At 35.8% G+C, this 25,509-nt stretch overlaps 1 protein-coding gene and 1 long non-coding RNA gene across 10 annotated transcripts in view; one reads left to right on the top strand and one right to left on the bottom strand.

The window, feature by feature from the left end:
- LOC141381146 (uncharacterized) overlaps window positions 1-25,509 on the top strand; it is a 160,386-nt gene that overhangs the window by 124,553 nt on the left and 10,324 nt on the right. For 2 of the 5 annotated variants that reach the window (XR_012400856.1, XR_012400859.1), the window contains exons 3-4: window positions 2,019-2,142; window positions 12,273-12,395. The exons of 1 other annotated variant lie outside the window; for it this stretch is intronic. This is a non-coding gene — a long non-coding RNA (uncharacterized lncRNA). The remainder of the gene's footprint in view (window positions 1-2,018; window positions 2,143-12,272; window positions 12,396-25,509) is intronic. 2 more of the 5 variants (XR_012400855.1, XR_012400858.1) reach the window with 1 other exon arrangement.
- Window positions 1,466-23,824, bottom strand: sstr5 (somatostatin receptor 5). Of its 5 annotated transcripts, none has more exons than XR_011008169.2 (4): window positions 23,444-23,824; window positions 10,446-11,557; window positions 5,216-5,299; window positions 1,466-2,128 (listed from the first exon to the last, which is right to left on the bottom strand). XR_011008169.2 is itself a non-coding variant. In XM_005164433.5 (4 exons), the coding sequence occupies exons 2-3, from the start codon at window positions 11,519-11,521 to the stop codon at window positions 5,231-5,233; spliced, it is 1,140 nt and encodes a 379-aa protein (XP_005164490.2). In that variant the 5' UTR covers window positions 11,522-11,557; window positions 23,444-23,824; the 3' UTR covers window positions 1,466-2,128; window positions 5,216-5,230.

The following is a 25,509-nucleotide window of genomic DNA, read 5'->3' as shown; positions in this document are numbered from 1 at the left end:
TGTAGTATAAGTGTAACTAAGTTATGGAGACCAACATTTCAAAACTATGTTGTTAGAAATATGGCGCAGTACACCAGTTATTAACATCTAAATCTACTCCACACCTAAACCCAACCATCACAGTTATTAACGTGTACACCTACCCCAACCCTAAACCCAACCATCACAGTTATTAACGTCTACACCTTCCCCAACCCTAAACCCAACCATCACAGTTATTAACATCTACACCTTCTACAACCCTAAACCCAACCATCACAGTTATTAACGTCTACACCTTCCCCAACCTTAAACCCAACCATCACAGTTATTAACGTCTACACCTTCCCTAACCCTAAACCCAACCATCACAGTTATTAACGTCTACACCTTCCCCAACCTTAAACCCAACCATCACAGTTATTAACGTCTACACCTTCCCTAACCCTAAACCCAACCATCACAGTTATTAACGTCTACACCTTCCCCAACCCTAAACCCAACCATCACAGTTATTAACGTCTACACCTTCCCCAACCTTAAACCCAACCATCACAGTTATTAACGTCTACACCTTCCCCAACCTTAAACCCAACCCTCATGGTTATTAACGTCTATATCTACACCAATCCTTAACACAACCATCATAGTTATTTACGTCTTCACCTACCCCAACCCTAAACCCAACCATCACAGTTATTAACATCTACACCTTCCCCAACCCTAAACCCAACCATCACAGTTATTAACGTCTACACCTTCCCCAACCCTAAACCCAACCATCACAGTTATTAACATCTACACCTTCCCCAACCCTAAACCCAACCATCACAGTTATTAACGTCTACACCTTCCCCAACCTTAAACCCAACCATCACAGTTATTAACGTCTACACCTGCCCCAACCCTAAACCCAACCATCACAGTTATTAACGTCTACACCTTCCCCAACCCTAAACCCAACCATCACAGTTATTAACGTCTACACCTTCCCCAACCTTAAACCCAACCATCACAGTTATTAACGTCTACACCTTCCCCAACCTTAAACCCAACCCTCATGGTTATTAACGTCTATATCTACACCAATCCTTAACACAACCATCATAGTTATTTACGTCTTCACCTACCCCAACCCTAAACCCAACCATCACAGTTATTAACATCTACACCTACCCCAACCCTAAACCCAACCATCACAGTTATTAACATCTACACCTTCCCCAACCCTAAACCCAACCATCACAGTTATTAACGTCTACACCTTCCCCAACCCTCAACCCTTACACCTCTAACTTCATGTTACGTCCCTGTCTTGCAGTCCGCTGAAAGATACTTAAATAATTCTGACTTCAACTGTAAATAAGGCCCTTTTAACATTTGGTTCTCTGCAATTTACATAGTTTTGCTTTCCACATACTGAACACAAAAATCAAATAATTTGCATGTTTTTCAATAGACTTGGTGCTTATATTGGAAACTCATCGTTAGACTGTATCTCAGGTTTATTAGGAGTAAAATAAACACAAAGACTAATATAGCTTAATACAAGTATCCCTTTTTTAAACCCAAGAAGAACAAGAACAAACACCCAAATTCTGCCTGTGCATTTCATTTCAGCTCTGAAGATCTTCTGGACAATTAATTGTTATCTGCTTCAGACATGGAGCTACATCCATCATCAACAAAAATATGTCTTTAATAAATACAGCAGGCTAGCTGGCATTTCCTCCAAGTTCTATATATGAAATGGATTTGTGTATACTCAATCCAGAAATCCACAAAAACACCACCACCAAATATCAGCAATCTATCAAGTTGTAACAGCAAAAGTGGTCCAAATGTTTTTTTTTTTCAGTCATGCTGAACAAAATGATGAGCAAATATAATACATATTTACATGAAAGATATTTACATAAATGATAACAATATGGCAATGTAGTTTCTTTGTGTGTGCACCAGAGAGTGTTTGATCTAGGCTTAGTCGACAATAACTTTATAAATAAACTCCATTTAAACACAGTACTGTTTGTATGCAGGAATGTCTTCAGTTGGACAACGCTGGCTTTTAGATGGACTGGCTGATCACTTGTGGTCCCGGATGGTGGTTTTCAGGTTTGGCGCAGTGCTCGCCATCCAAACCAATAGACTGAAAAGCAAGAGGTAGGTGTCAGATTCAGAAAACAGAAGAAAGTGTTTAGCCTGCAGCAGCTTTTCTAAGAATTCTATTGTTCAAAATGCATTTAAGATGTAATCAGAGCATTTCTTTTCCTTCAGATGTCAGTTTAAAGGGGATTTACTTTAAGCGTTGAACAGGTTATTGGTATTTTTTGCATGAATCTACTTGCGGTATAAGTCATAAGTGACAAATATTGTTTCTCCGACATTCAAATTTTCCAGGTTCTGCAGTATTCCAAATGCATTCTAATTAGAATGTTCAACAGAATCATGTGCAGTTCGTAACTATTTTACACTTTGGCGAATTGGCTTATTTTTTTATTTATTATTATTATTTTTTTAAATGCAAGCAGATGAGGTTGAACAAAATGATACGAATCCGTCACTAATTCGCCAAAACTTAGATAGATTTTTCCATGCTGTGAGTTGGCTGTGTGGAATGTTGTTTCTCCAACATTCAAACTTTCATGTTTATCAATATTCTAATCATACTGTAAAAAAAAGGTTACTCAACCTAATATTGTAAGGCAACTTGCTGCCTTTTAGTTGACTCAACTTAAAGGAGACCTGTTATGTAACTTCTTACATGATGTAAAATAAGTCTCTGATTTTGCAAGTGTGTGTATATGTGTGTGTTTAAGTTTCAGCTCAAATCATCCCATAAAAATGTTTTATAACTCTTTGAAACTGCCCCTTTTATGCTTTGATCCAAATGATGCCATTTTGGTGACTGTCGCTTTAAATTTAAGTGAGATTGTGCTCCAAGTCCTATTTTGAAACAAGGGCGGAGCTAAAAATGCCTATGCAGCAGCATAGCAGCAGATTCAAAACAGCTGCTCCTCACTAAGGGCTGTATATGCTAATAAGGGAGAGATATTCACTAATGGGCTGGGCTTTCTCTGTTGACATATACAATGGGAGAATGTCAATCAAAGTGCTTCTCCAGGCGGTTTTTATAAAGTGTGATATAAAATATTAGAGGTTGGCTGTATTCACCGACTGTAGCCATGCAACGGTTTAAACACATAAAAGTGATTTTTTTTTGCATGAAAGAACCACTTTAAATGAAGTCAAGAGCAGTACTTGGGCTAAAAGTTGTCAACTTTTAAACTTTTTGTTGTCAACAAAAAAGCTGTGTAAGTTGCCTTACGATTTTAAGTAGAGACAACTTAAAAAAATGTGTAGATTATTCAACATATTTTAAGTTTTGGTGACCTGGTGTCTTTTATTTGCAGTTTTTTTTTTCAATGCAACTTAAAACTGTTGCAACTAGCGGCAGAGTGTTTTTTTTTATTTTATTTATTTATTTTTTTTTTTTTTTTAAGCTGACTCCACTTAAAGGGGATCTATTTACATGATGTACAAAAAAAGTCTCTGATGTCCCTCGAGTGTGTATGTGAAGTTTCAGCTGAAAATACTCTAAGTATTAGAGTATAAGTAATTTTTTTAAAAGTTGAGTCAACAAATTTTTAATTATTTTTTTTTTTAAGTGCAGAATATTCGACAAAATCATTTGGCAATTGTTAACTAGTTTGTATTTTGACGTCTTTGGTGTCTTTTTTCTTTTTTTAAATGTATACAAATGGGGCTGTTAGAAATTATACAAATCAGTCACTTATTCACCAATATTTTTAAATTGATAAATTTTTTTCTCCCATGAAATAAGGTTGGACTGTTTAGGAATTTTGTTTCTCCAACTTTCAGACTTCCATGTTTCTAAATATTTTAATTATACTGTAAAGAAAACTTGTCCCAACTTAATTGTAAGGCAACTAACTGCAGAGCTTTTTAGTTGACTCGACTTAAAGGAGACCAATTAAGTCCCTTTTTACAAGATGTAAAATAAGTCTCTGATGTCCCAAGAGTGTGTATGTGAAGTTTCAGCTCAAAATATTACACAAAAAATGTTTTACAACTCTTTGAAACTGACCCCTTTAGGATTTGATCCAAGTTCCATGCGGTTTTGGTGACTGTCGCTTTAAATTCAATTGAGATTGTGCTCCCAGCCCTATTTTGGAATTAGGGCAGGGCTGAAAATGCCTATGCATTAGCATAGCAGCAGATTAAAACTGCTGCTTCTCACTCAGGGCTGTTCATGCTAATAAACACTAATGTGCGAAGCATTAAATCTGTTGACATGCACAAAGGAGAAATGCGTGATTATAAAAAAAAAATACCAAAGGTTGGCTATATTCACAGACTTTTGCCACACAACTGTGCTTAAATATCTTATGAAAGTGATTTTTGGATAATAGGTCTCCTTTAAAACATGTCAAGTAAAGTCCTTTGGTTAAAAGTTGACAACTTAAAAAAAAGCTGTGCAGCAAGTTGCCTTACAATTTTGAGATCCGTCAACTTAAAAAAAAAAAAATAATAATAATCAACAAAATGATGTGGCAGTTGGTAACTATTTTATGTTTTGGCGAATTGGTGCCTTTTTTTTCATGCATACAAATCAGCCACTAATTTACCAAAACTTAAAATAGATAGATTTTCTTTACATGCAATCGGGTTGGACTGTTTTGGAATGCTTTGTCAACATTCAAACTTCCATGTTTCTCAATATTCTAAGTAGAATATTCGACAGAATTATTTCAGTTTGTAACTATTTTACATTTTGGCGAATTTCTGGCTTTTCCTCTCTTAAAAAAACATACCAATGTCGACGTATGAACTAAATCTAATCAGTGTCTAATTCGCCAAAATTATAAAATATATTGATTTTCCATGCATTCAGAAAGTTTTCAAAAGTTGGAGCTCCAACATTCAAACTTCCACGTTCCTCAATATTCTTAATGCATTCTAATTAGAACACAATCATTGGGCAGTTGGTAACTATTCTACATTCTGACGAACTGGTTGTTAATTTGCATAAATTCTCACAAACCAGTTTAAATTTTTTATTAGATTATTTTTTAATGCACACAATTGAGGTTGTATATAATAATATAAATCATTCACTAATTCGCCAAAACTTCAAATAGACATTAGTTTTTGTCCATGCAGTCGGGTTGGGATGTTTTGGAATGTTGGCGCTCCATGAGAAAAGAACATGTACCTGGTTGTTTAGTGTTTATGGTCCTGAATCACTTCTCTGAAGATGGCTTTCATAATCTGATGACTGAGTTGTCATGGGTTTGACCTGTTTGATTTGAGAAGATTTAGTGATGTTCTGCCTGGGCTGTTTACTCTGATAACCCTGACATTTATGACTGTAACCATTGAGCCTTCCCGCTTTAGTCGTAGTATGAGAGAGGCAGAATAATTGCAGCAGCAGAGTGCTGGGATCTCAATGAAAGTTCAAAATATAATGCAAACAAGAATTGCCTGCATCAACTTACTTCTCCAACAGCTGTAAATAATCTGCCAGACATGAGGGTCAAAGACGAGATGTTCTATTTTGGTGTCCGTGTCCCCATCAGTTTTTATTGTTTGCTTCAATAAGTTTAGTGAAAACAGTGTCTGATAAGATTATTAGCCCTCATGCGAAAAGTGTAATTATTTTTCATATGTTTCTAAAGTGATGCTTAACAGAGCAGGGATTTATTTCCGTATTTCCTATTACACTACCTGACTAAAGTCTTGTTGCCTATCCAAGTTTTAGGAAATAACAAATGATAATGAAGTGGCTTATATGAAAGGCAAAGGCCTCTAGATTACCAAAATAAAATATGATCATGTCTGGATTTTGAATTATTTGATTAGGACAGTAAGGTCTGACTTTGCTTAGACAAAAGTCTTGTCACTTAACAGAAATAATGTCCAGTATAGAATATAAAGTCATGCTGCAGTGAAACGGAATGAATATTGTGTATGACTCCCATGAGTTTGGAGGACTGCATCAATGCATCTCAATCACTGATTAATAAAGTCATCTGGAATGGCAAAGAAAGAGTTCTTGCAGGACTCCCAGAGTTCATCAAGACTCTTTAGATTCATTTTCAATGCCTCCTCCTTCATGCTCAATAATGTTCATATCTGGTGACTGGGCTGGCCAATCCTGGAGCACCTTGACCTTCTTTGCTTTCCAGAGCTTTGATGTGGAGGCTGAAGTATTAGAAGGAGCGCTATCCTGCTGAAGAGTTTGCCCTCTCCTGTAGTTTGTAATGTAATGGGCAGCACAAATGTCTTGATACCTATGGCTGTTGATGTTGTCATCCACTCTGCAGATCTCTCAACCTCCCTCATACTGAATGTAAACCCAGATCATGATTTTTCCTTCACCATACTTGACTGATTTGTGTGAGAATCTTTGGGTTCCAGTAGGTCTTCAGCAGTATTTTGTATGATTGGGATGCAGATCAACAGATGATTCATCTGAAAAATCTAACTTCCTCCTCCTCTTTTCCAAATGATCAACTACAATTCAAGTTATTATTTGTTGCTCTCACTACTAGGATTGACGACAAGACTTAAGTCAGGTAATGTGTATATATATATATATATATATATATATATATATATATATATATATATATATATATATATATATATATATATATATATATATATATATATTTACCTTTTTATTCCAGCCAAACTAAAAGAACCCCCTTGATACAATTTTTTCCGATTAGTTACAGTACAAACTACTGTTGTTCAATAACTTGCCTAACAATTCATTATTTTCTGTAATACTTAAATTTAAACAATCTATTTTTAATACATTTTAAATTAATAAAAATCATCTTGCTCACAAATGGGTCAAATGTAGCGCTTTTGAAGGTTAGTTAATAGTTAATCTGACAATTAATGAGTATTTTGTGGCTACACTGATCCTTAAATATATTTTCAATGATCTTAGAGTCCGTTTTAAACTAAGTTTTATATTAGTAAATCTTTTTGTATGCTTACTGTTAGTTGTTAGTACTCTAAATCAGTGTTTCCCCACCCCTGTTCCTGAAGGCACACCAGCAGTACACATTTTCAACCTCTCCCTAGTGGTTCCAGTGGTTCCCTGGATTGCGGGACAATGACAGAGGTCGCTTGGTGATTTCCAAAAGTCGAATACATTTTATTAAAAACTATTAGAATGACCATATTTTATCCATAACCCACAGGAGATAGTAGTAGTTAATAGTTACACAACAACAACAACAACATGCTAATGAAAAACCTTCAGCCTGTCAATTCTTCTTTTTTCAAAGGATTGGTTTGTTTACGTTAGATTACGTGATTTTATCGCACCAGGTTAAACTTTCCGACACCTTTATGGCAATCGAATACATTAAAACGAAATAAAGGCCACAACTGAACATTGAGAATGGTCTCTGAGTGGTGGTCTTCAAAATTAAACCAAGAATAGACTTGTGCTGAAAACATTGTGACCGCCAGTATTTTAGCTGAGGTTAATATTAAACTAAACAATTGAATAAATGACTATACAAATTATACAGTTAGTAGACTTTTTTGTGTTGTCAATATGATCATGTTAATATAGACCTCTTGTTGTGCGCAAAATGTTTGTAATTATATTTTACACCTCAGAGGAATTTGGGTGTTGCGAGTCACTGGCATTGTTATTTTGGGGGTCGCAGGCTGAAAGTTTGGAAACATTAGAAAAGTCTCCAAAACTTGAAATGAATGAGTCTGATAAGAGAGACAGAAAATATGTTCTGTTGATGTGCCTCAAGGTACAGGGTTGGGAAACACTGCTGACATTTTAAGCTTTAAATTGTGGTAAAATACATGATGGTCATCATTCTGTTCATTGTTTTTTAACTAAAAAGTAAAAGTCTTTTAGTCTTTGACCCAAAACTAATACCGGCCACTTTATTACGTACACCTTACTAATACAGGGTTGGACCTCCTTTTGCTTTCAGAACTGCCTTTATCCTTCATGGCAAAGATTCAACAAGGTACTGGAAATATTCCTCAGAGATTTTGCTCCATATTGACATAATAGCATCATGCAGTTGCTGCAGATTTGTCAGCTGCACATCCATGATGCAAATCTCCCGTTCCACCATATCCCAAAGGTGCTTTATTGGATTGAGATCTGGTGACTGTGGAGGCCATGTGAGTACAGTGAGCTCATTGTCATGTTCAGGTAGGCTGTGGCATTGCACAATGCTCAATTGGTACTAATGGGCCCAAAGTGTGCCAAGAAAATATCCCTTCATCATTACACCACCACTACTAGACTGAACCGTTGATTCTGAAGGAGATATTTTTTAGATATTATTTATTCCAACCCAGGCTCATTGTGGAAATGTAGCCCCGCGGACGTTTCTGGTGGCCGTGAAATACGTCCCGGGAGGTACGTATTTGTGCGTTTTTTTTGCATCTCGAACGCCTCTCGGGAGTGCGCGCCTTTCATGCCCGTGCTGTTCTCGCGCGAAAAGCCGCCGGAGGCTGCTGTCGACCGACCATCTGTCCCAAGCAACGATATACAAAAGCCGTCCAGAAATATAAAAAAACCCAAATGGCCTCGTCTGAATTTGACTGCGTTTTCGGGTTTTGCCGCATTCTCGCCCTGTCGTGAACTTGTTTGCTTTTATTTTTTAGATTCTGTTTTTTATCTTACCTGATTTCTGGAACCGCTCTTCCCCGGACTCGAACCCGGTCATCGTCGCTGCGGCCGGCTCCTCCTTCTTCTCCGGGCCTCCGCTCCGCCGACGTAACACTGCGAGCTGAGCGGACAAACTGGTTCCAGCGGGAAAGCCCTCCACACGGAGGTGAGCCGTCACAGCCGACGAGCGTGAAGAAGAGGAGCAGCGTCACACCACCCCACAGCGTTCGCTTGAAAAAAACTAAATGTAGCCACACGTACCTCCGGCCATGTAAACCACGGTCTACAGAAGCATCCGCGGGGCTAAGTTTTCGGAATGAGCCTGGGTTGATTTATTCTCTCATTTAAAAAAGTATGCAGTAAAACATGAGCCAGCCTAAGGTGGGTATTTGTAAAATGAGCCCACAGATGTGCTGAACAACACTAGGAGAAGGCTATGCTGAAGAATGACTGATTATGTAGAATAACTGAATATGTAAAGCACTCATTATATATGTTAAATACTCATATGAAGCTATACGTGTCAGAAGCTAGAGTGAGTGACATATTATCAAGATATTATGCTATCATGACAATGTATGTAAACACTTAGTTCTTTTGCATAAGTTTCATTTATGCTCTGCTGACGTAGACTTGTGACATCTCTGGTGACCTTAGCAAGCTGGCAGAGAGCCAAGAATAACAGGACCACTTAGAGCACAGGTGTCAAACTCAGTTCCAAAAGGGCCGCAGCTCTGCACAGTTTAGTTCCAACCCTAATTAAACACACCTGATCAAACTGATTGAGTCCTTCAGGCTTGTTTGAAACCTACAGGTAAGTGTGTTGGAGCAGGGTTGGAACTAAACTGTGCAGGGCTTCGGCCCTACAGGAATTGAGTTTGACACCCCTGACTTAGAGTAAAAACTTATCCAAGGATGGTCAAAAGTTTAACCGAGACCACCTGGGGGTGTGGCACAGAAACTGTATAAAGATTGTGAAAAACACAGACACTCTAGAAATTGTCCAGGAGAGACTTCAGAATGCTCTGAGGTCTGCTCTGCACTTTCTTGGCTTTACATTTACTTTTACATTTAGTCATTTATTATGGAGAATAAAGTCTATTTTCCTGGTATCCAAAAAGCTCCAGTGTGATAGTGCCTCATTGATGAAAAGGTCGGCAACTATGACAAATATAAGAAGGCTGGTAAAAACAACAATTCAAGGCAGGATGAATCTATGCTTTTATGTTGTTGCTGCCAAATTCTGAACCTATCATCCCAATGTCAGAGCAGAAGTGAAGCAGGCAACATTTCTTGCGCCACTCACTGGATATTTTCTCTTTTTCAGACCATTCTCTGTAAACCCTAGAGATGGTTGTGCGTGAAAATCCCAGCAGATCAGCAGTTTCTGAAATACTCAGACCAGCCTGTCTGGCACCTACAACCATGCCACATTCAAAGTCACTTAAATCCCCTTTCTTTCCCATTCTGATGCTCGGTTTGAACTGCAGCAGATCGTCTTGACCATGTCTACATTCCTAAATGCATTGAGTTGCTGCCATGTGATTAGCTGATTAGAAATATGCGTTAATGAGCAGTTGGACAGGTGTACCTAATAAAGTGGCCAGTGAGTGTATATATGTTATTGTAATGTTATTTAAGCATTATTTAGATTTAAATTTACACAACACCGACTGTTCTCTTTCAAAAATATGAACATCCACACACCAATTTTAAAGAAAAGATGTAATGTGTGTTTTTAACAAATATATTATTAAAATATTCAGAATTAAAGCACCTTACTTGATAGCTCTGGACGTGGTCGTTATAATCGAAGCTCCTCGGAGGAAAGAACGGCTCCTGATGGTTCCTGCTAATCCGAGCGCGGTTGGGATGTTCATCGCTGACCCCGTTGACCCTGTGGATGCACAAGACCTTCTGGAAGCTCCTCTTGAAGTTGTCCGACAGAAATCCGTAGAGCAGCGGATTGGCGCAGCTATTAACGTATGTCAGGATCACCGTGAGGAAATAAACGCCGGTGATGATGTTATTTTCTGGAAGGGTGACCACCAGATTGAAGATGTTCAGCATGAAGAACGGCAGCCAGCAAATTACGAACACAACAACGATGATCACCACCATTCTGGTCACTTTCTTCTCAGATTTACGGCGCTTTGAGAGTCCGGCTCGTGCGCTGGCGGATTTAACTTTGATCACGATTAGCAGGTAGCATAGACAAATAACTAGCAGTGGGCAGAAGAATCCCAATATGGCGGTGTAGAGGATGAAAGCTGTGGACCAAACGTCACGAGGCTCAGGCCAGCTCAGGTTGCAGGTGTTGAGTCCCGGCTGGACGTCACAATAAATAATGACTGGCAGCGTTAGCAGACACGAAAGCGCCCATACCATGCTATTTATAACCTTGGCAACGCTGGGTCTCCGCCACCTGGCACTACGGATAGGATGCACCACAGCCATGTAGCGATCAATGCTCATTACTGTCAGGCAGAATGTGCTGGTGAACTGACTGATGGAGTCGGCCCACATCAGGATACGGCAGAGGAAGTTTCCGAAGGGCCAGTAAGAGAGCACGTTGTGGGTGGTGAGAAACGGGAGTCCCAGAATGTACAGCTCATCAGCCACGGCTAGATTCAAGATGTACATGTTCGTGACCGTCTTCATTTTGGTGTAGCGGAGAACTACAAAAATGGCCAGAGAGTTTCCTGTCAGACCCACGATGAACACCACGAGGTAGATCACAGCCAGGGCTTTAGTGCTTTCTTCTTCAGCCAGCAGGTTTTCATTAGGGTCACCGGAGGAATTGGTGGTTTGGTTTGAGAGGGATGTGTTGTATATCGGCTCTTGGGTTGCCATGTTTGGATACAGGCGCAAATGTGGTCACCAGGGGGGCTGAAAGCAAAATGAGAACGCAATGGTGTTATCATCTCAAGTGTAAAAAGGTTCAATTGGAATTGCATGCTTGTACGCACACTGTGTGATTGAAAAATCCTTTGGAGAATGGCTTTATCTGTTTAGTTGACATTCCTTTGAGACATAATTCATTTAGCATACACGTCAATGCTGGAAATCTTTACAACACAATGCATTGCTCTGTTTTACTGTTTTTCTTATTGTGTTTTACCAACCTATTTTCATTTTGAAAACGCACCCCTATATACAATTTTGGAGAGCACCAAATACATCCCAGGAGGTATGTTTTTTTTTTTTTTTTGCAGTTCTTGTTTTCACGAATCCACCAGAGGCCGTTGTATATGCTTGATCAGATCTCAGATTTTTCTCGTGATTGCCATTCGCGCCTGCTCTTTTTGCATAAATCCACCAAAGGCTGCTGTTGACTGACTGACTTACCGATCGACTGACCCAACTTCCTCCTTCCATAAACCTAACCTATAGTGTTTTGAAAAGCACTGATTGGCCCGCCCACCCACTTCCCTAAACCCAACTGACCGTTTTAAAAAGCAATCCAGAAAAAGAAAAGTCCACGTGATTTTCACGTCCACGTGATTTTTACCATGTTTTCAGAGTTTACCACATTCTCACCCTGTTATTTACTAGTTTATTTTAGTTTTTGGATTCAGTTTTCTTTTTTTAACCCGCTTTCTAGAACTATTCTTCACCAGACTCGAACCTCATCATCATGGTCAACTCCTCTGCATCTCAAATCCACTGACGTACATGGTGAGCTACTGGGCAAACTGGTAACAGTGGTAAAGCTGTCCATATGGAGGTAAGCGTGAAAAGAAACGGCGTCATACCACCCTGTAGCATTCATTTTAAAGACTAAATGCAGCCATACGTACTTCTGGCTACATAATTCGTGATCTGCAGAAATGTATACAGGGCTACATTTTTCAGAATGAGCCCATGTTGGTTTTTACGCTTGTAGCTCAGTTTGTAATTTGTAGTTTGGTCTAGACCAAAATAAAAAATGCAGAATAATATGGTCACATTTTACAATAAGGTTCTTTAGTTAATGTTAAGTAATGCATTTACTAACATGAACAAACAATGAACAATACATTTACTACAGTATTTATTCATGTTTGTAAACATTAGTTAATGAAAATACAGTAGTTCTTTGTTAGTTTGTTAACTCACAGTGCATTAACTAATGTTAACAAGCATGGACTTGAATGTTAATAATACATTAGTAAATGTTCAATTATGATTAATGAATGCTGTACATGTGTTGTTCATGATTAGTTCATGTTAGTAAATGCATTTACTAAGGAACCTTATAATAAAGAGTTACCAATAATATATTAAGTAATGGATCATCATTTTTTAAAGGGATAGTTAACAACAAAATTAATATTACCTCATTTAGTCTCTCTTTCTCTCTCTCATGGTTTTAAACCTTTTCTTTCTTCTACAAAAGAAGATATTTTGAAGAATTATGGTTGCCAAAGTAAAAAAAAAAATACTATGGTCAGTGGGACCATCAACCAGAATTCCTAAAAATATCTTCATTTGTGTTCAACAGAAGTAAAAGTAACACACATCATTTTTAAAGAGGTGACGTGCCATTTTAAGGTGGACTCTCTCTTTAACCCACAGTTTTGTGTAATGTAATGTAATGTGTATTTATATAGCGCATTTATTGTGTATGGCCATACACCCAAAGCGCTTCACAATCATGAGGGGGGTCTCTCCACACCACCACCAGTGTGCAGCATCCACTTGGATGATGCGACGGCTGTTACAGGACAACGGCGCCAGTGCGCTCACCACACACCAGCTATTAGTGGAGTGGAGAGACAGTGATAGAGCCAATTCAGTGGAAGGGGATGATTGGGAGGCCATGATCGAATGGGCCGATAGAGGGACTTTGGCCAGGACACTGGGGTTACACCCCTGCTCTTTCATGAGAAGTGCCATGGGATTTTTAATGACCACAGAGAGTCAGGACCTCGGTTTAACGTCTCATCCGAAAGACGGCGCCCACTGACAGTATAGTGTCCCCTTCACTTTTACTGGGGCATTAGGACTCACATAGACCTCAGGTTGAGCGCCCCCTGCTGGCCTCACTAACACTACTTCCAACAGCAACCTGGTGTTCCCTAGTGGTCTCCCATCCAAGTACTAACCAGGCTCAGCCCTGCTTAGCTTCAGTGAGTAACTGGTTTTGTGCATTTGCCAGAATTAATTTATTGCTTTTAGTTTAGCTTTTAATACTGTTTAAGTTGACATTTTGTTTATTGGATTGATTATTTAAGTTTATTATTATTGAGCACCGAGTCTTGTGGATGAAGGATTTTGACTGATCTTCCTCGAAGGGTGTCTGTACAGGGTTCAATATTTGAAGATGTTGTTTTAAACATTGGAGTACCCCAAGGCTGTGTGATATTACCTGCATTATTTCTGATGTATATAAATGAAATTCTGAAAGCAATTTTACCCTACACAAGTATGCTGATGACATGGCCATGGTTGGTCCATGGTCTTATGGTCAAAGGAAAAGAGGAGCTATAGAGGTCCCACTTTAAGCACAGAACATCTGGTGACATGGTGCTTTGTCACTAAATGCTTTGGAAACCAAGGAAGTAATTATTAGTAAAGAAGGACAGCCTAAATGTCACTCAGTTATTATTGAGAGTCAACACGTTGAGATTGTAAACAGTTTTAGGTTCTTATTATGTTAGATAGTAGTTTAATATTTGTTAAACATACAGACTGCATCTATAAGAAGGCAGCACAGAAACTATTTTAAGGACATTAAATAGTTTTAATGTTGGTAAGGGTATTCTGAGGAAGGTCTATATAGCAGTCTGCTTGAAAGGATCATCTCCTGTAGTATTTTTTGCTGGTATGAAAATCTAGGGGCTAGAAGCAAGACCAAAAGCTTAAAGAAATTGATAACACAGCTAGTAAGATCATACAGGACCCCCAGAAGCAGCTTGTGGATCTGTATGCAAACCAGACTAGACTTAAAACCCCATAGATCAGGACTCTACTTGTCCTCTTCATTATGAATTTGAAAAGCTTCCTTCTGGTAGACAATAAAGAGTACCCACAGAAATGACCCTATTTTTAGGTAATCGTTTACCGTCTGCTATTATTATATTGAACAAATGTCCATGCAGTAGTTTAGATGTTATTCTATGACTGAATCTGTGGTTTTATAGCAGGGTTGTTTGTTGGTAATCTATAGAAACCTTTGTGTTTGTGCTTTGCGGTTGTGTTTTGTATTTGTGATGTTTAGTATCATTTAATGAGGCCAAAGACGAATTTCCACATGTGTGGACCATAAAGACTACGAAGTTTTAGACAAAACCAGCATAAGAAGGCTTTTAAGACATCTTGTGACTGAAAACAATTGGAGCTAAACCTGTTTCTTTATGATGGTATTCCTATCTAATGAAAACCCATAAAGACGTTATAAAATATGTAAAGTGGCCAGAACACTGCTAAGAACTCCTCGGTTACATTTACCAATGAAGAGACATATTGTGAACTCGTGTCTTGTTTTTGAGTGTTTGACTCTGGATTTGTATTTCACACCCACCATAGTTTGTTTGCAAATGAACTTGGACCCATATTTTAGCAGCGTTCTGTCTGCTTGTTTGGTGTGCACCACTAAAGTACAGATTGCAGCGTTCACACCCACTCAAATGAACTGTGCTGACAAAGCAAATGCATTAGAGTTCGTTCCAATTGAACCAAATATGTGAAAACACCTCTAGAGTGCAGAGGCAGGACTTTTTAAAATGTAGTCATTATAATGATTTGCATATTTAAATTGATGGAAATTCTGAGAGAACTCTAATACAGATGTACAGTTGAAGTCAGAGTTATTAGCCTAACTGAATTATTAATTAATTAATTAAATTAAATTATTTAATAATTAATTATTTTTCCCCAATTTCTGTTTAACGGAGAGAAGATTTCTTCAACACATTTCTTAAACATAATAGTTTTAATAACTCATTTCTAGTAACTGATTTATTTTATATTTGTCATGATGACAGTAAATAATATTTGACTAGATATTTTTAGGACACTTCTATACAGCTTAAAGTGACATTCAAAGGCTTAACTAGGTTAATTAGGTTAACTAGACAGGTTAGGGTAATTAGGCAAGTTATTGTATAACGATGGTTTGTTCTGTAGACTATTAAATAAAAAATAGCTTAAAGGGGCTAATTATTTTGTCCTTAAAATAGTGTTTAAAAAATTTTAAACTGCTTTTATTCTAGCCGAAATAAAACAAATAAGACTTTCTCCAGAAGAAAAAATATTATCAGACATACTGTGAAAAATGTCCTTGTTCTGTTAATCACCATTAGGAAAATATTAAAAAAAGAAGACAAAAATTCGAAGGGGGCTAATAATTCTGACTTCAATTGTATATTACACATGGAAATATATTGTAAATGCTAGTGTTTAAGTTTTAAAAGTCCTAAAGACAGACTCAACTAAAATGTTTCAGAATTGTACGTTAAAGTCTCTGTATTATCGGTCACCCTGGATCACAAAACCATATGTTGTAAGTGTGGATTTTTGGAAACTGAGATTTTAACATCACCTGAAAGCTGAATGAATAAGTTAACAATCACAATATTTGGCCAAGATAGAAATATAACTATTGGACAATCTGGAACCTGAGGGTTTGAAAAAGAAAATCTAAATACTGAGAAAATCATCTTTAAAAGTTGTCTGACTTAAGTTCTTATAGAGAAGCATATTACTAACAAAATGACTAAAGGGTTTGCCGCAAACTGAAGGGGGGGCTGGGGTTGTCTCAAACTGAAGAGCGGGAGGTGGGGGCGGTGGGGATGCGGGGGCACTTCATATCATTTCGGAAGGGCACTTTCAATCCAAGACTAAAAAAGGGCATGTGCGCTGTACAGGTTTTGCCCTATGTGTGCACGTGCCTGTATTAGTTGTTAATGCTTCCACATTTAAAAGAGTACCCCAACAATTACTGAAGCCCCCAAAATAAGAGGGTCCATTTAATGGCATAACAAGTTGTTGCCCAGTAAATGTTCAGTGGCTAAAAATTTGGTGCATTTCTAATATCAACACACTTTTCGAATTCCCATTGTTGCACATTTCTGCTGTGTGATTGGCTTTTAGATCAATATCAATAGTCCAAAGCTTATTGTTATTGACAATTTTTATCGCGATTTGATCTAATAGCGTTTATCAGCTCAGCCCTACTTTGCAGTTTTTATTAGTTCAACATTTACATGTGCTCTTGTTAGCAAATGATAATATTTTCACTCATACTCTCTGTTGTCACCTTCTCCGCAGATGTGCAATCTTGGCGTATATCTTGACGCTCAACTTAACAAAAACATTTTACAAAAACAGCTTTCTTTACCCTGCAGAACATTGCACGCATTCGACCCTTTCTTTCATCCCCTGATGCTGAGAGACTTGTCCATTCCTGTATCACATCTTAATTAGATTTTTGTAATTCACTTTTTGGGGGTCTACCAGCTAATGCATTATAAATAAAATGTATTATTATTATTATTAATATCATAGTGTTTTTTCTTTATTTGTTCATTTATTTATTTTGTCTATTCCCAAAAATATACCTGTGCAATATAAGATTGGGTTTGTGGTCCAGAGTCACACATCAGACTACTTGTTTAATAAATATCTTTGAGAATAAGTGTATTTGTGTGAAATTTTCACTGGAAATCTGACCACACTTTACAATAAGGTTTTAATTGTTAATGTTAGATTATATATTCACTGACATAAACTAAGAAAGGAGTGTTTTTTTTTCTTTCTTAAAAAGTGGACCTTTTTGCAGTTTTTTGCTTTATTTTCTAAATTAGGAGGTTCAAAGACTGCATTTTAGTGACATTTTAAGCATTTTTGCTGGATTAGCTTGTCGGATGGTGATCATAGCCACTTTTTGAAGCAACAAAAAATATTTGCTTTGTTTTTGTCAAAGTGCTTCACATACTGTGTTCATTTACAAAATGTGCATTTTTTTTATAAATAATGTAATGAGATTAGAATTTTAAATTAAATACTTTTAACAAAGAAATATGAAAAACGCTTGTTTTTTTTCTTGTTTTTAAAACACAAATTTATTGTCATCCATTATTAAAAACAAACAAACAAACAAACAGGGAAAAAAACAATTAGGAATCTGTTATAACTGGTTTTAAATTAAACTGTAGCCTATAGGCAAATAACAAACTGACCAGCTCATTTCCTCTGTCAGAATTTTTCCAGTTAGATAATTAAATATCAAGTTTGTCTAAAAAAAAATATGGGACAAATGAGTTCATACAGGGGCCAAATTCTCAACTTTGTCAGTAGGGGCGTGGTGGGGGCTGTATCTTTCAAACCACCGGAACCCTCCTGGCTATGGGCCTGTACATCATAATCATAGTTTAACATACTAATGCGTTATTAAAATCTCAAGTTGTGTTTGTTGACATTTAGTTAATGCACACTTAACCCTTTCATGCACTACATGAGTCTAAAGTGTCCTGTCAAGTTTATTTTTTCTACATCTATTTTATAGCTTGTGAATCAAATTATTAAAGAAACAATTGTTACAGAAAATCCTAAAATTACTTACTATTGAATATCAATATCTAGATCTATAATAATAGTTGGATAACAATTATGTAGACGTACATAAACCTAACAATAAGCCTACACTTTTTTTATAAACATTTTTTTACATTCAAATACAATGACTACCAAATTCCGACCTACAAACATTTACACAACAATTGACAGCAAAAGATACTATATACTAACAATACATAAGTAAAATAATAATAGTAGATAAATACAATACAGTAAGTCAATAATAAAATCGAAATAAAATACTGTTAATTCAAGTTAGTCTGATCCCCTCAATTTGAATTTCCTGCGGAGTTTATGTCTACAATAATCTATGAAAGGTTGCCAGATTTGATGGAAATTGTCTTCTTTCTTTTTTATTTTTAGGGTGTATCTGAATTTCTACAATTCCAAATGTTTCATTACATCTCTCATTAGATGCATGTATATACAGTTGAAGTCAGAATTATTAGCCCCCCTTTGAATTTTTGTTTTTTTTGTTTTTAAATATTTCCCAAATTATGTTTAACAGAGCTTTGTTTTCTTGAGAAAATCTGATTTGTTTTATTTCAGCACAAATAAAAGCAGTTATAAAATTTTTTAAAAGCCATTTTAAGGTCAATATTATTAGCCCCTTTAAGCTATAGTTTTGATAGTCTACAGAACAAACCATCATTATACAATAACTTGCCTAATTACTCTAACCTGCCTAGTTAACCTAATTACCCTAGTTAAGCTTTTAAATGTCACTTTAAGCTGTATAGAAGTTTCTTGAAAAATATGTAGTCAAATATTATTTACTGTCATCATGGCAAAGAAAAAATAAATCAGTTATTAAAGATGAGTTATTATTATGGTTAGAAATGTGCTGAAAAAAATCTGCTCTCCGTTAAACAGAAATTGGGGGAAAATAAACAGGGGGACTAATAATTCTGACTTCAATTGTATATATAGGAGCAGCTTTCTGTTTCCAGTTGAATAATATTTACCTCCGTGCTAATAGACTGACAAATGGAACTATATTTTGTTCTGATTTTAGCTAACTCAAAATCAGTAGAACTGCAACAAGGGGATCTGGATCTATCAGCTTATGACATATTGTTGAGAATGTTAAAAAAATAGTTTCCCATTAAGATGATCATTTTAAGCAGCTCCAAAACACATCCAGTGATGCGCCTCTGATCGACATCGATCACATGCGGGGTCCACTTCGGTTGTTGCTAGATCAGATATAGTTGCGGCCGGAAGTTAAAAAGAATTATTTATTTTATTTATCAAATTTCCTATTTATTGTAATTTATTAACGTCGGCTCCCGTCCCAACCCTAAACCCAACCATCACAGCACTGCAAAAACAGTAGTTGTACAGAGTATTATTAATGTTATCTATTAAATTACCCAATAAGATGTATTTTTTCAAAGGCTACCCTAACCCTTAACCCACCCATCACAATACTGTAAAAATATTAATTATTGTTATACAGTGTCATAAAAATGCTATTATATTTGATGTACATATCACTTCCGGCTGGCCATATATCCGATCTAGACTTCACCGTCCAATTCCGGAAATATCTTACTACGTTTTTTCTTGGACCAATGTAGATGATGTCTTACTTTGAATTGAGGCCATGCCTTGCACATACTGATGATCTGTGGATCTGTTCAAGGGCTATCTCCCATTGTTCATCAATAACATAAGCCTAAACATACCATAAACTATGTATCCCTTAATTCTGATTGGCTGATTGGATTCCAGGAACAACACAGATGTTAATCCAGGAGCATGTCCTACTTGGTGAAATCAAAGTCAAAACCTCATATACTCGCATTATATAGTAAATTTAAGTGGCTGCATTTAGTCTCTTGGACAACTGATTAGGTTTGTTTAGATTAGAGATTACCTAAGTACTATAAATAGTTACTTTTTAACCTTTCATTTAATAAAGTAATAATAAATCATAGTAGATATGAGGTATGTGAGCGTTGTTTACTCTGGATGTTTGACACGACCTTGACTTTAAGTGGCACTCGCGCTGGATATGAGGCGTGGAAAGTGAGCGACACAATGTGTTGCACAAATAAAGCTCTGCCTCAGAAATGCGCTGAAGCATGAATCGAAACAAAGGGTAACGATGCCACTGTTATGAGTACAAACAGTCCAGCGGACACTCATTCATTTGAACCGTCCGCAGCGGTCAATATTTAACCCGCCTTCTCGGCCGCGCGCTCTAATAACCCAGCGCGTGACCGTGACTGAAGAGCGTGTTGATGTGCCGACATGTTCACTTATGATTTCCATTGCTTATAATGACAGGTGTCAGATGCGCAAGACTGCTTATTTAATCACGAGCCCCTGTTCTCTCTTGGTCAGTTTATGGTTCATCTGAGATGTGCAGCATCCCTTTGTGCATCAGGGTGATATTAATATAGCATTTATGAATGATAAAATGTATTTTTTTTTTTTTGATTGGTGATCGAGCAATATGTCAACAAAAACACTATACAGTATTGATATTGTAATATATATATATATATATATATATATATATATATATATATTACAATATCAATACTGTATCAATACTGTATAGTGTTTTTGTATGTATATATATATATATATATATATATATATATATATATATATATATATATATATATATATATATATATATATATATATATATAGTGTTTTGTATATATATAAATATGTTTGTATGTATATATATATATATATATATATATATATATATATATATATATATATATATATATATATATACACAAAAACATATCTATATAAACATATTTTTTTCATATTACTTTACAGTAATGGTATTTTATTGTAGTTTATTTTTACATTATATGCAATATAATATATATATATATATATATATTGCATAAAATGTAAAAATAAACTACAATAAAATGCCATTACTGTAAAGTAATATGAAAAAAATATGTTTATATATATATAGCTTAGCTAGCATCAAATGGATCTTTATAAGTATTACTGGAGAAATTCAGTAGATTACCTAAATAGGGTATATGCAGAAATGTGCTAAAGGACTTTTAATTTGTCAGTAACCTGAGTTAAGTGCTTCTGGTGAACTGTTTGCAATTGCAAAATAGGCGCATTCAAAGTCTGTTTTTTTTTTTAAATCAGCAAACTCTGGCTGTGGGATATCCGATATAAAGTGGGTCTCAGATTGTACAAGAAGCACTGCATTAAATTACATTTTTCCTGCCATTTTTTAAAAATTTGAACATTTATTTTAACTCAGTATATTCAATGGAGCTTCTGCGCTCGCCTGCCGATTCTGATGGGCGCGTGCGAGTAAACAGCCTTTTTCTCGCTTGAGCAACTAAATAAATGCTGACGTCTTTTTAACTGATTGTATTTTTATTACATTACAATATCGGTGCTATAAGGAACCTTATAAAATGGAAAAAAGTCACATTAACCGTTCACCGGAAGTTTTTCAGTATGGAAAGAAGCACTAGCTCCGCATTTACTCTATTATGTAATCATGTATGGGTCTTGAAGGAATTATATTAATGTACATTCTAAAATCGCTGGTTGTCATAACCTTTCGTTGGATAAATATGGACAACACACATCATTGGATTACCTTTTAAAATTTTAATCATATTTCTTGACCCAAGGATTGGGTCATGAGGAAACGTATGTATTTTACGTTTTGCCATTTTAGTGGCTAATTCGTCATACAAAAATGTACGATTCGTACGATTTTAAAAAGGAGGCGTGGCACCCAACCCCACCCCTAACCCCAACCATCATTTGTTGATGAGCAAATCGTACTAAATTGAACGAATTAGAACCCGAATTAGCCACTAAATCAAATAGGTACGAATTGCTGTGAGATTGCTTTGACATGTCCCATATTAGACCCAACGTCAGGTTACATCAAATTAGCATTTTTATTTTTGTAAAATGTACACTGTAAAAGTTGGGTTAAGAATACCCCAACCTATAAATTATATAAAAATAACCCTGCAGTTTTGGTATAACATATAAATAATGCCAACACAAATTAAGTTAACTTAACACTTTTAACAAATTTATGTGTATTGAACATGCAAAAATTAAGTCGTCCCAATGAAATCTCAAGAATTGTGTTATTTTAGCTCATTTCAAATAAGTAGTTTGAACGAGCAATACATAAATATGTAAATTTATATATAAACTATTCGATATATTTATTTATTATTATTATTTTTTTTTTTAATTTTTTTAAAACTTTTTTTTCTTGGAGTTCAGCACCTTTCCAACCATGGGTTATTTTAACCCAATGCATTGCTATAGCTTACTTTAATTATGAAACAAAACATTAATGTAAATATTAACTTAAGTGTAATAATGCAGACGTTTTCACACAGTGTAGACCTATACAAATATATGATTTAACTGCAAATGGAGACTTTATGGTCTCAGAAACAAACACTAAAAAACAAAATTATTTTAACCCAACGTACGGTCAAATATGCACTCAACTGGTGGATTAAAAAAATATCGAAAAATCAGGGAAAAAATAACCCAACGTTGGGTTTGTACATATTCGACTCCTCATTGATTTATGACAACCCATAATTTAGAAATTAGAGTGCACAAACAATAAAAGACAAAACATAAAATTCGTAAGATAAGTCGTATTGTTACTTTGATGCCATTTATGCATACATGATCTGTACATGATTGTTCAAACAAAGCTAATAATTTGTTTTGTCTTCTGTCTGACAACACATCCAGACTATTATTCAGTCAGACTATTCTGAAACTAGAATCGCTGAGGTTATGATGTTGTCGTCTATAAAAACACAGAACAACTAAACCACTGCATTTTAATTGAACATTTTTAACCCAACCGTTGGGTTGTGTCGTATTTTCCCAAATTGGGTCAAATTCTCTTTGTTGTAGAGCGTTTGATGTTAATTAACCACCACGGTAAACAAATAAAATTAGTTCTGTTTTACCTTTTAAACTAAAGTTTTAGATGGTAAGAGAGGGATGTCCCATATTACCGTCTTTAGAAAATATATGTTTCCTATTTAAGAACAATAGCCTACCTATCTTGCAATAGCCAAAACTTTTCGAAAACTTTTTTAAAAACATATCTGGTTGAAAAATCGTCGTGTCACGTGACCATCAGCTGCAGAATTAAGATGGAAAATGATTCCCTCAATTGTACATTATTACCGTGCTTAATTCAATCCGTACCTCAAACTCAGTGCACGGTCCTCTGGGTGTCAGGAGCTCTTCCACAAGCTACTCGTCTCCTTTTCAGTGAACAATAGTGATATTTGATGACTGAAAGTCTCTTTGACTTAAATCCAAAATCGACAGTCTGGACATCACTTCATCCTCAGTTCCAGTCTAAAGACTTCACGTTAAGAAGTAATGCTGCCGTGCGCACATAATTTTTTTTTGCTTAGTTTGGCTAAAACAGTCACATTCCGACAACTATTTAAGTGCTATCTGTACCCAATATTCCAGCAAATGTCTAGATCTATTTCAAGTGTTTTCTTCAGTAAAACGGTTGAGCTATTCAGCTCGTTTCATCAGGAAAGGACTTGTTCTCTCCATGAGCGCTCGAGTAATGAGCTGCTCATCCGCGCGCAACAGGTCCAGAGCGCTTGCTACGTCACAGACACACATGCTAGTTTCTGTTTTTCTGAGGTGAGCTAATAAATGTCCTGCTCGAGCCCCTAATGGTGAACTCATTGATTATATTGAAGTGCATTAATGCGTCGAGTATCGTTCCCAGCAGGAGCAGATGACAGATCATAAAACTGCCTTGCGTTGTAAAAAAAAAAAAAAAAAAAAAAAAGATATCGTCTTTTTTATGATACACCTTTGGAAAACACACTACTGTTTACTGTGCGTGTGTGCGCCCGCCTATAATACAAGCCGCTGTGTGGTGGATCAATGCACATTCTCATAGATTGCGACAGAAATTTGGGCAGCATATTCAAGTAAATTCCGTCTATTAAATGGCTCATTACCTGCCTGTGCATATTAATAAGTAATGAACTGTTTATTAGTACTAATTAGCCTACTATATTATTCTGCATAACTAATCCTCTACCTTCACAAAAAAAAAAAAAAAAATATATATATATATATATATATATATATATATATATATATATATATATATTAAAAGAAGATTCCTTGGACTTAACTTGTTTACGTTAAGTGGTTGTAAACAATTTATTGGGGTTGAATTTAAACTAACAAATTAAGTTGAACATTATTAAATTTAATGTGATTGTTTAAATTCAACAAATAAATTGTTTGCAACAGTTCTGCATGCAACATTTTTTTTCAGCATGAAAAATACTGTAGTGGTTTAAAGTAAATAGCCTACTGTATCAGGCCAAGGCGGGTTCGGGTGGTTCGAAAGACCCACCCCTCTCTGATAAAAATGTCTGCAAAATTGTTGCAAATAATTTATATGGGTTGAATTTAATCAAACATATTAAGTTTAGTAATGTTCAACTTAATTTGTTTGTTTAAATTTAACCCAAATAAATTGTTTGCGACTACTTAACTTAAAAGATTTTAATAATATCAAGGAATCATCTTTGTCCAGAATTTGTCCCATACATTTGTCTTATTTTGACTGCTATGCCATCATAAATAGTGATATTAATTCATTGAAAAAGGCTTTAAGACTAAGCAAAATGCTATATTAAAATGAATTTAAAAACTAATATGGCTATTTTAGTTATCCATGAATTTTCAATCAAATCAAAAGTACTTTTTTTACAAAAGAGACTAGACAAATTGTGAAGCTCTTTTATTATTATTATGTTTTAAAATTTTTTATTGTTCAAATAGCCAAATTCTGACTGAGGACAGTTGAATGTTCTGGCCAGTTTGTAGGCTAAAGCTACAATAGGCTGCAGTTTTTAATTTAAAACTTTAACAGACTCTTATTTTTTTCTATTGATTTATGATCTAATACATTTGTATTTTTAAATAAGTATTTATTAAATTTTCTTTATTCTAAATCTTTAGGAAATATTTTGGTACTTAAAAATGTGCCATTATGATGACGATCTATCAAGCTAATCCAGCTAAAAATAGGGGTTAAATTGTCAGTAAAATACAGTATTTAAATCTCATACATTATAAATGGTCCACATTTAGAGAAAAAGAACCACCCCTTATACCAGGCTGGCTACGGGTCTGTGTATGAACCTAAACTGTGTAACACTATTGTTTGCTAATGTTTGTTGATAAATGCTACAACATAATGAAGCACACTGTAAGAAGAAGTT

Source organism: Danio rerio, chromosome 3, assembly GCF_049306965.1.
Source record: "Danio rerio strain Tuebingen ecotype United States chromosome 3, GRCz12tu, whole genome shotgun sequence".
NCBI classification, from domain to species: domain Eukaryota; kingdom Metazoa; phylum Chordata; class Actinopteri; order Cypriniformes; family Danionidae; genus Danio; species Danio rerio.
This window is presented reverse-complemented; position numbering and strand designations above follow the sequence as displayed.

What these genes read in the sequence shown, in the direction of transcription:
- sstr5 (XM_073938417.1), bottom strand. Translation starts at nt 11,521, where the DNA reads ATGGCAACCCAAGAGCCGATATACAACACATCCCTCTCAAACCAAACC.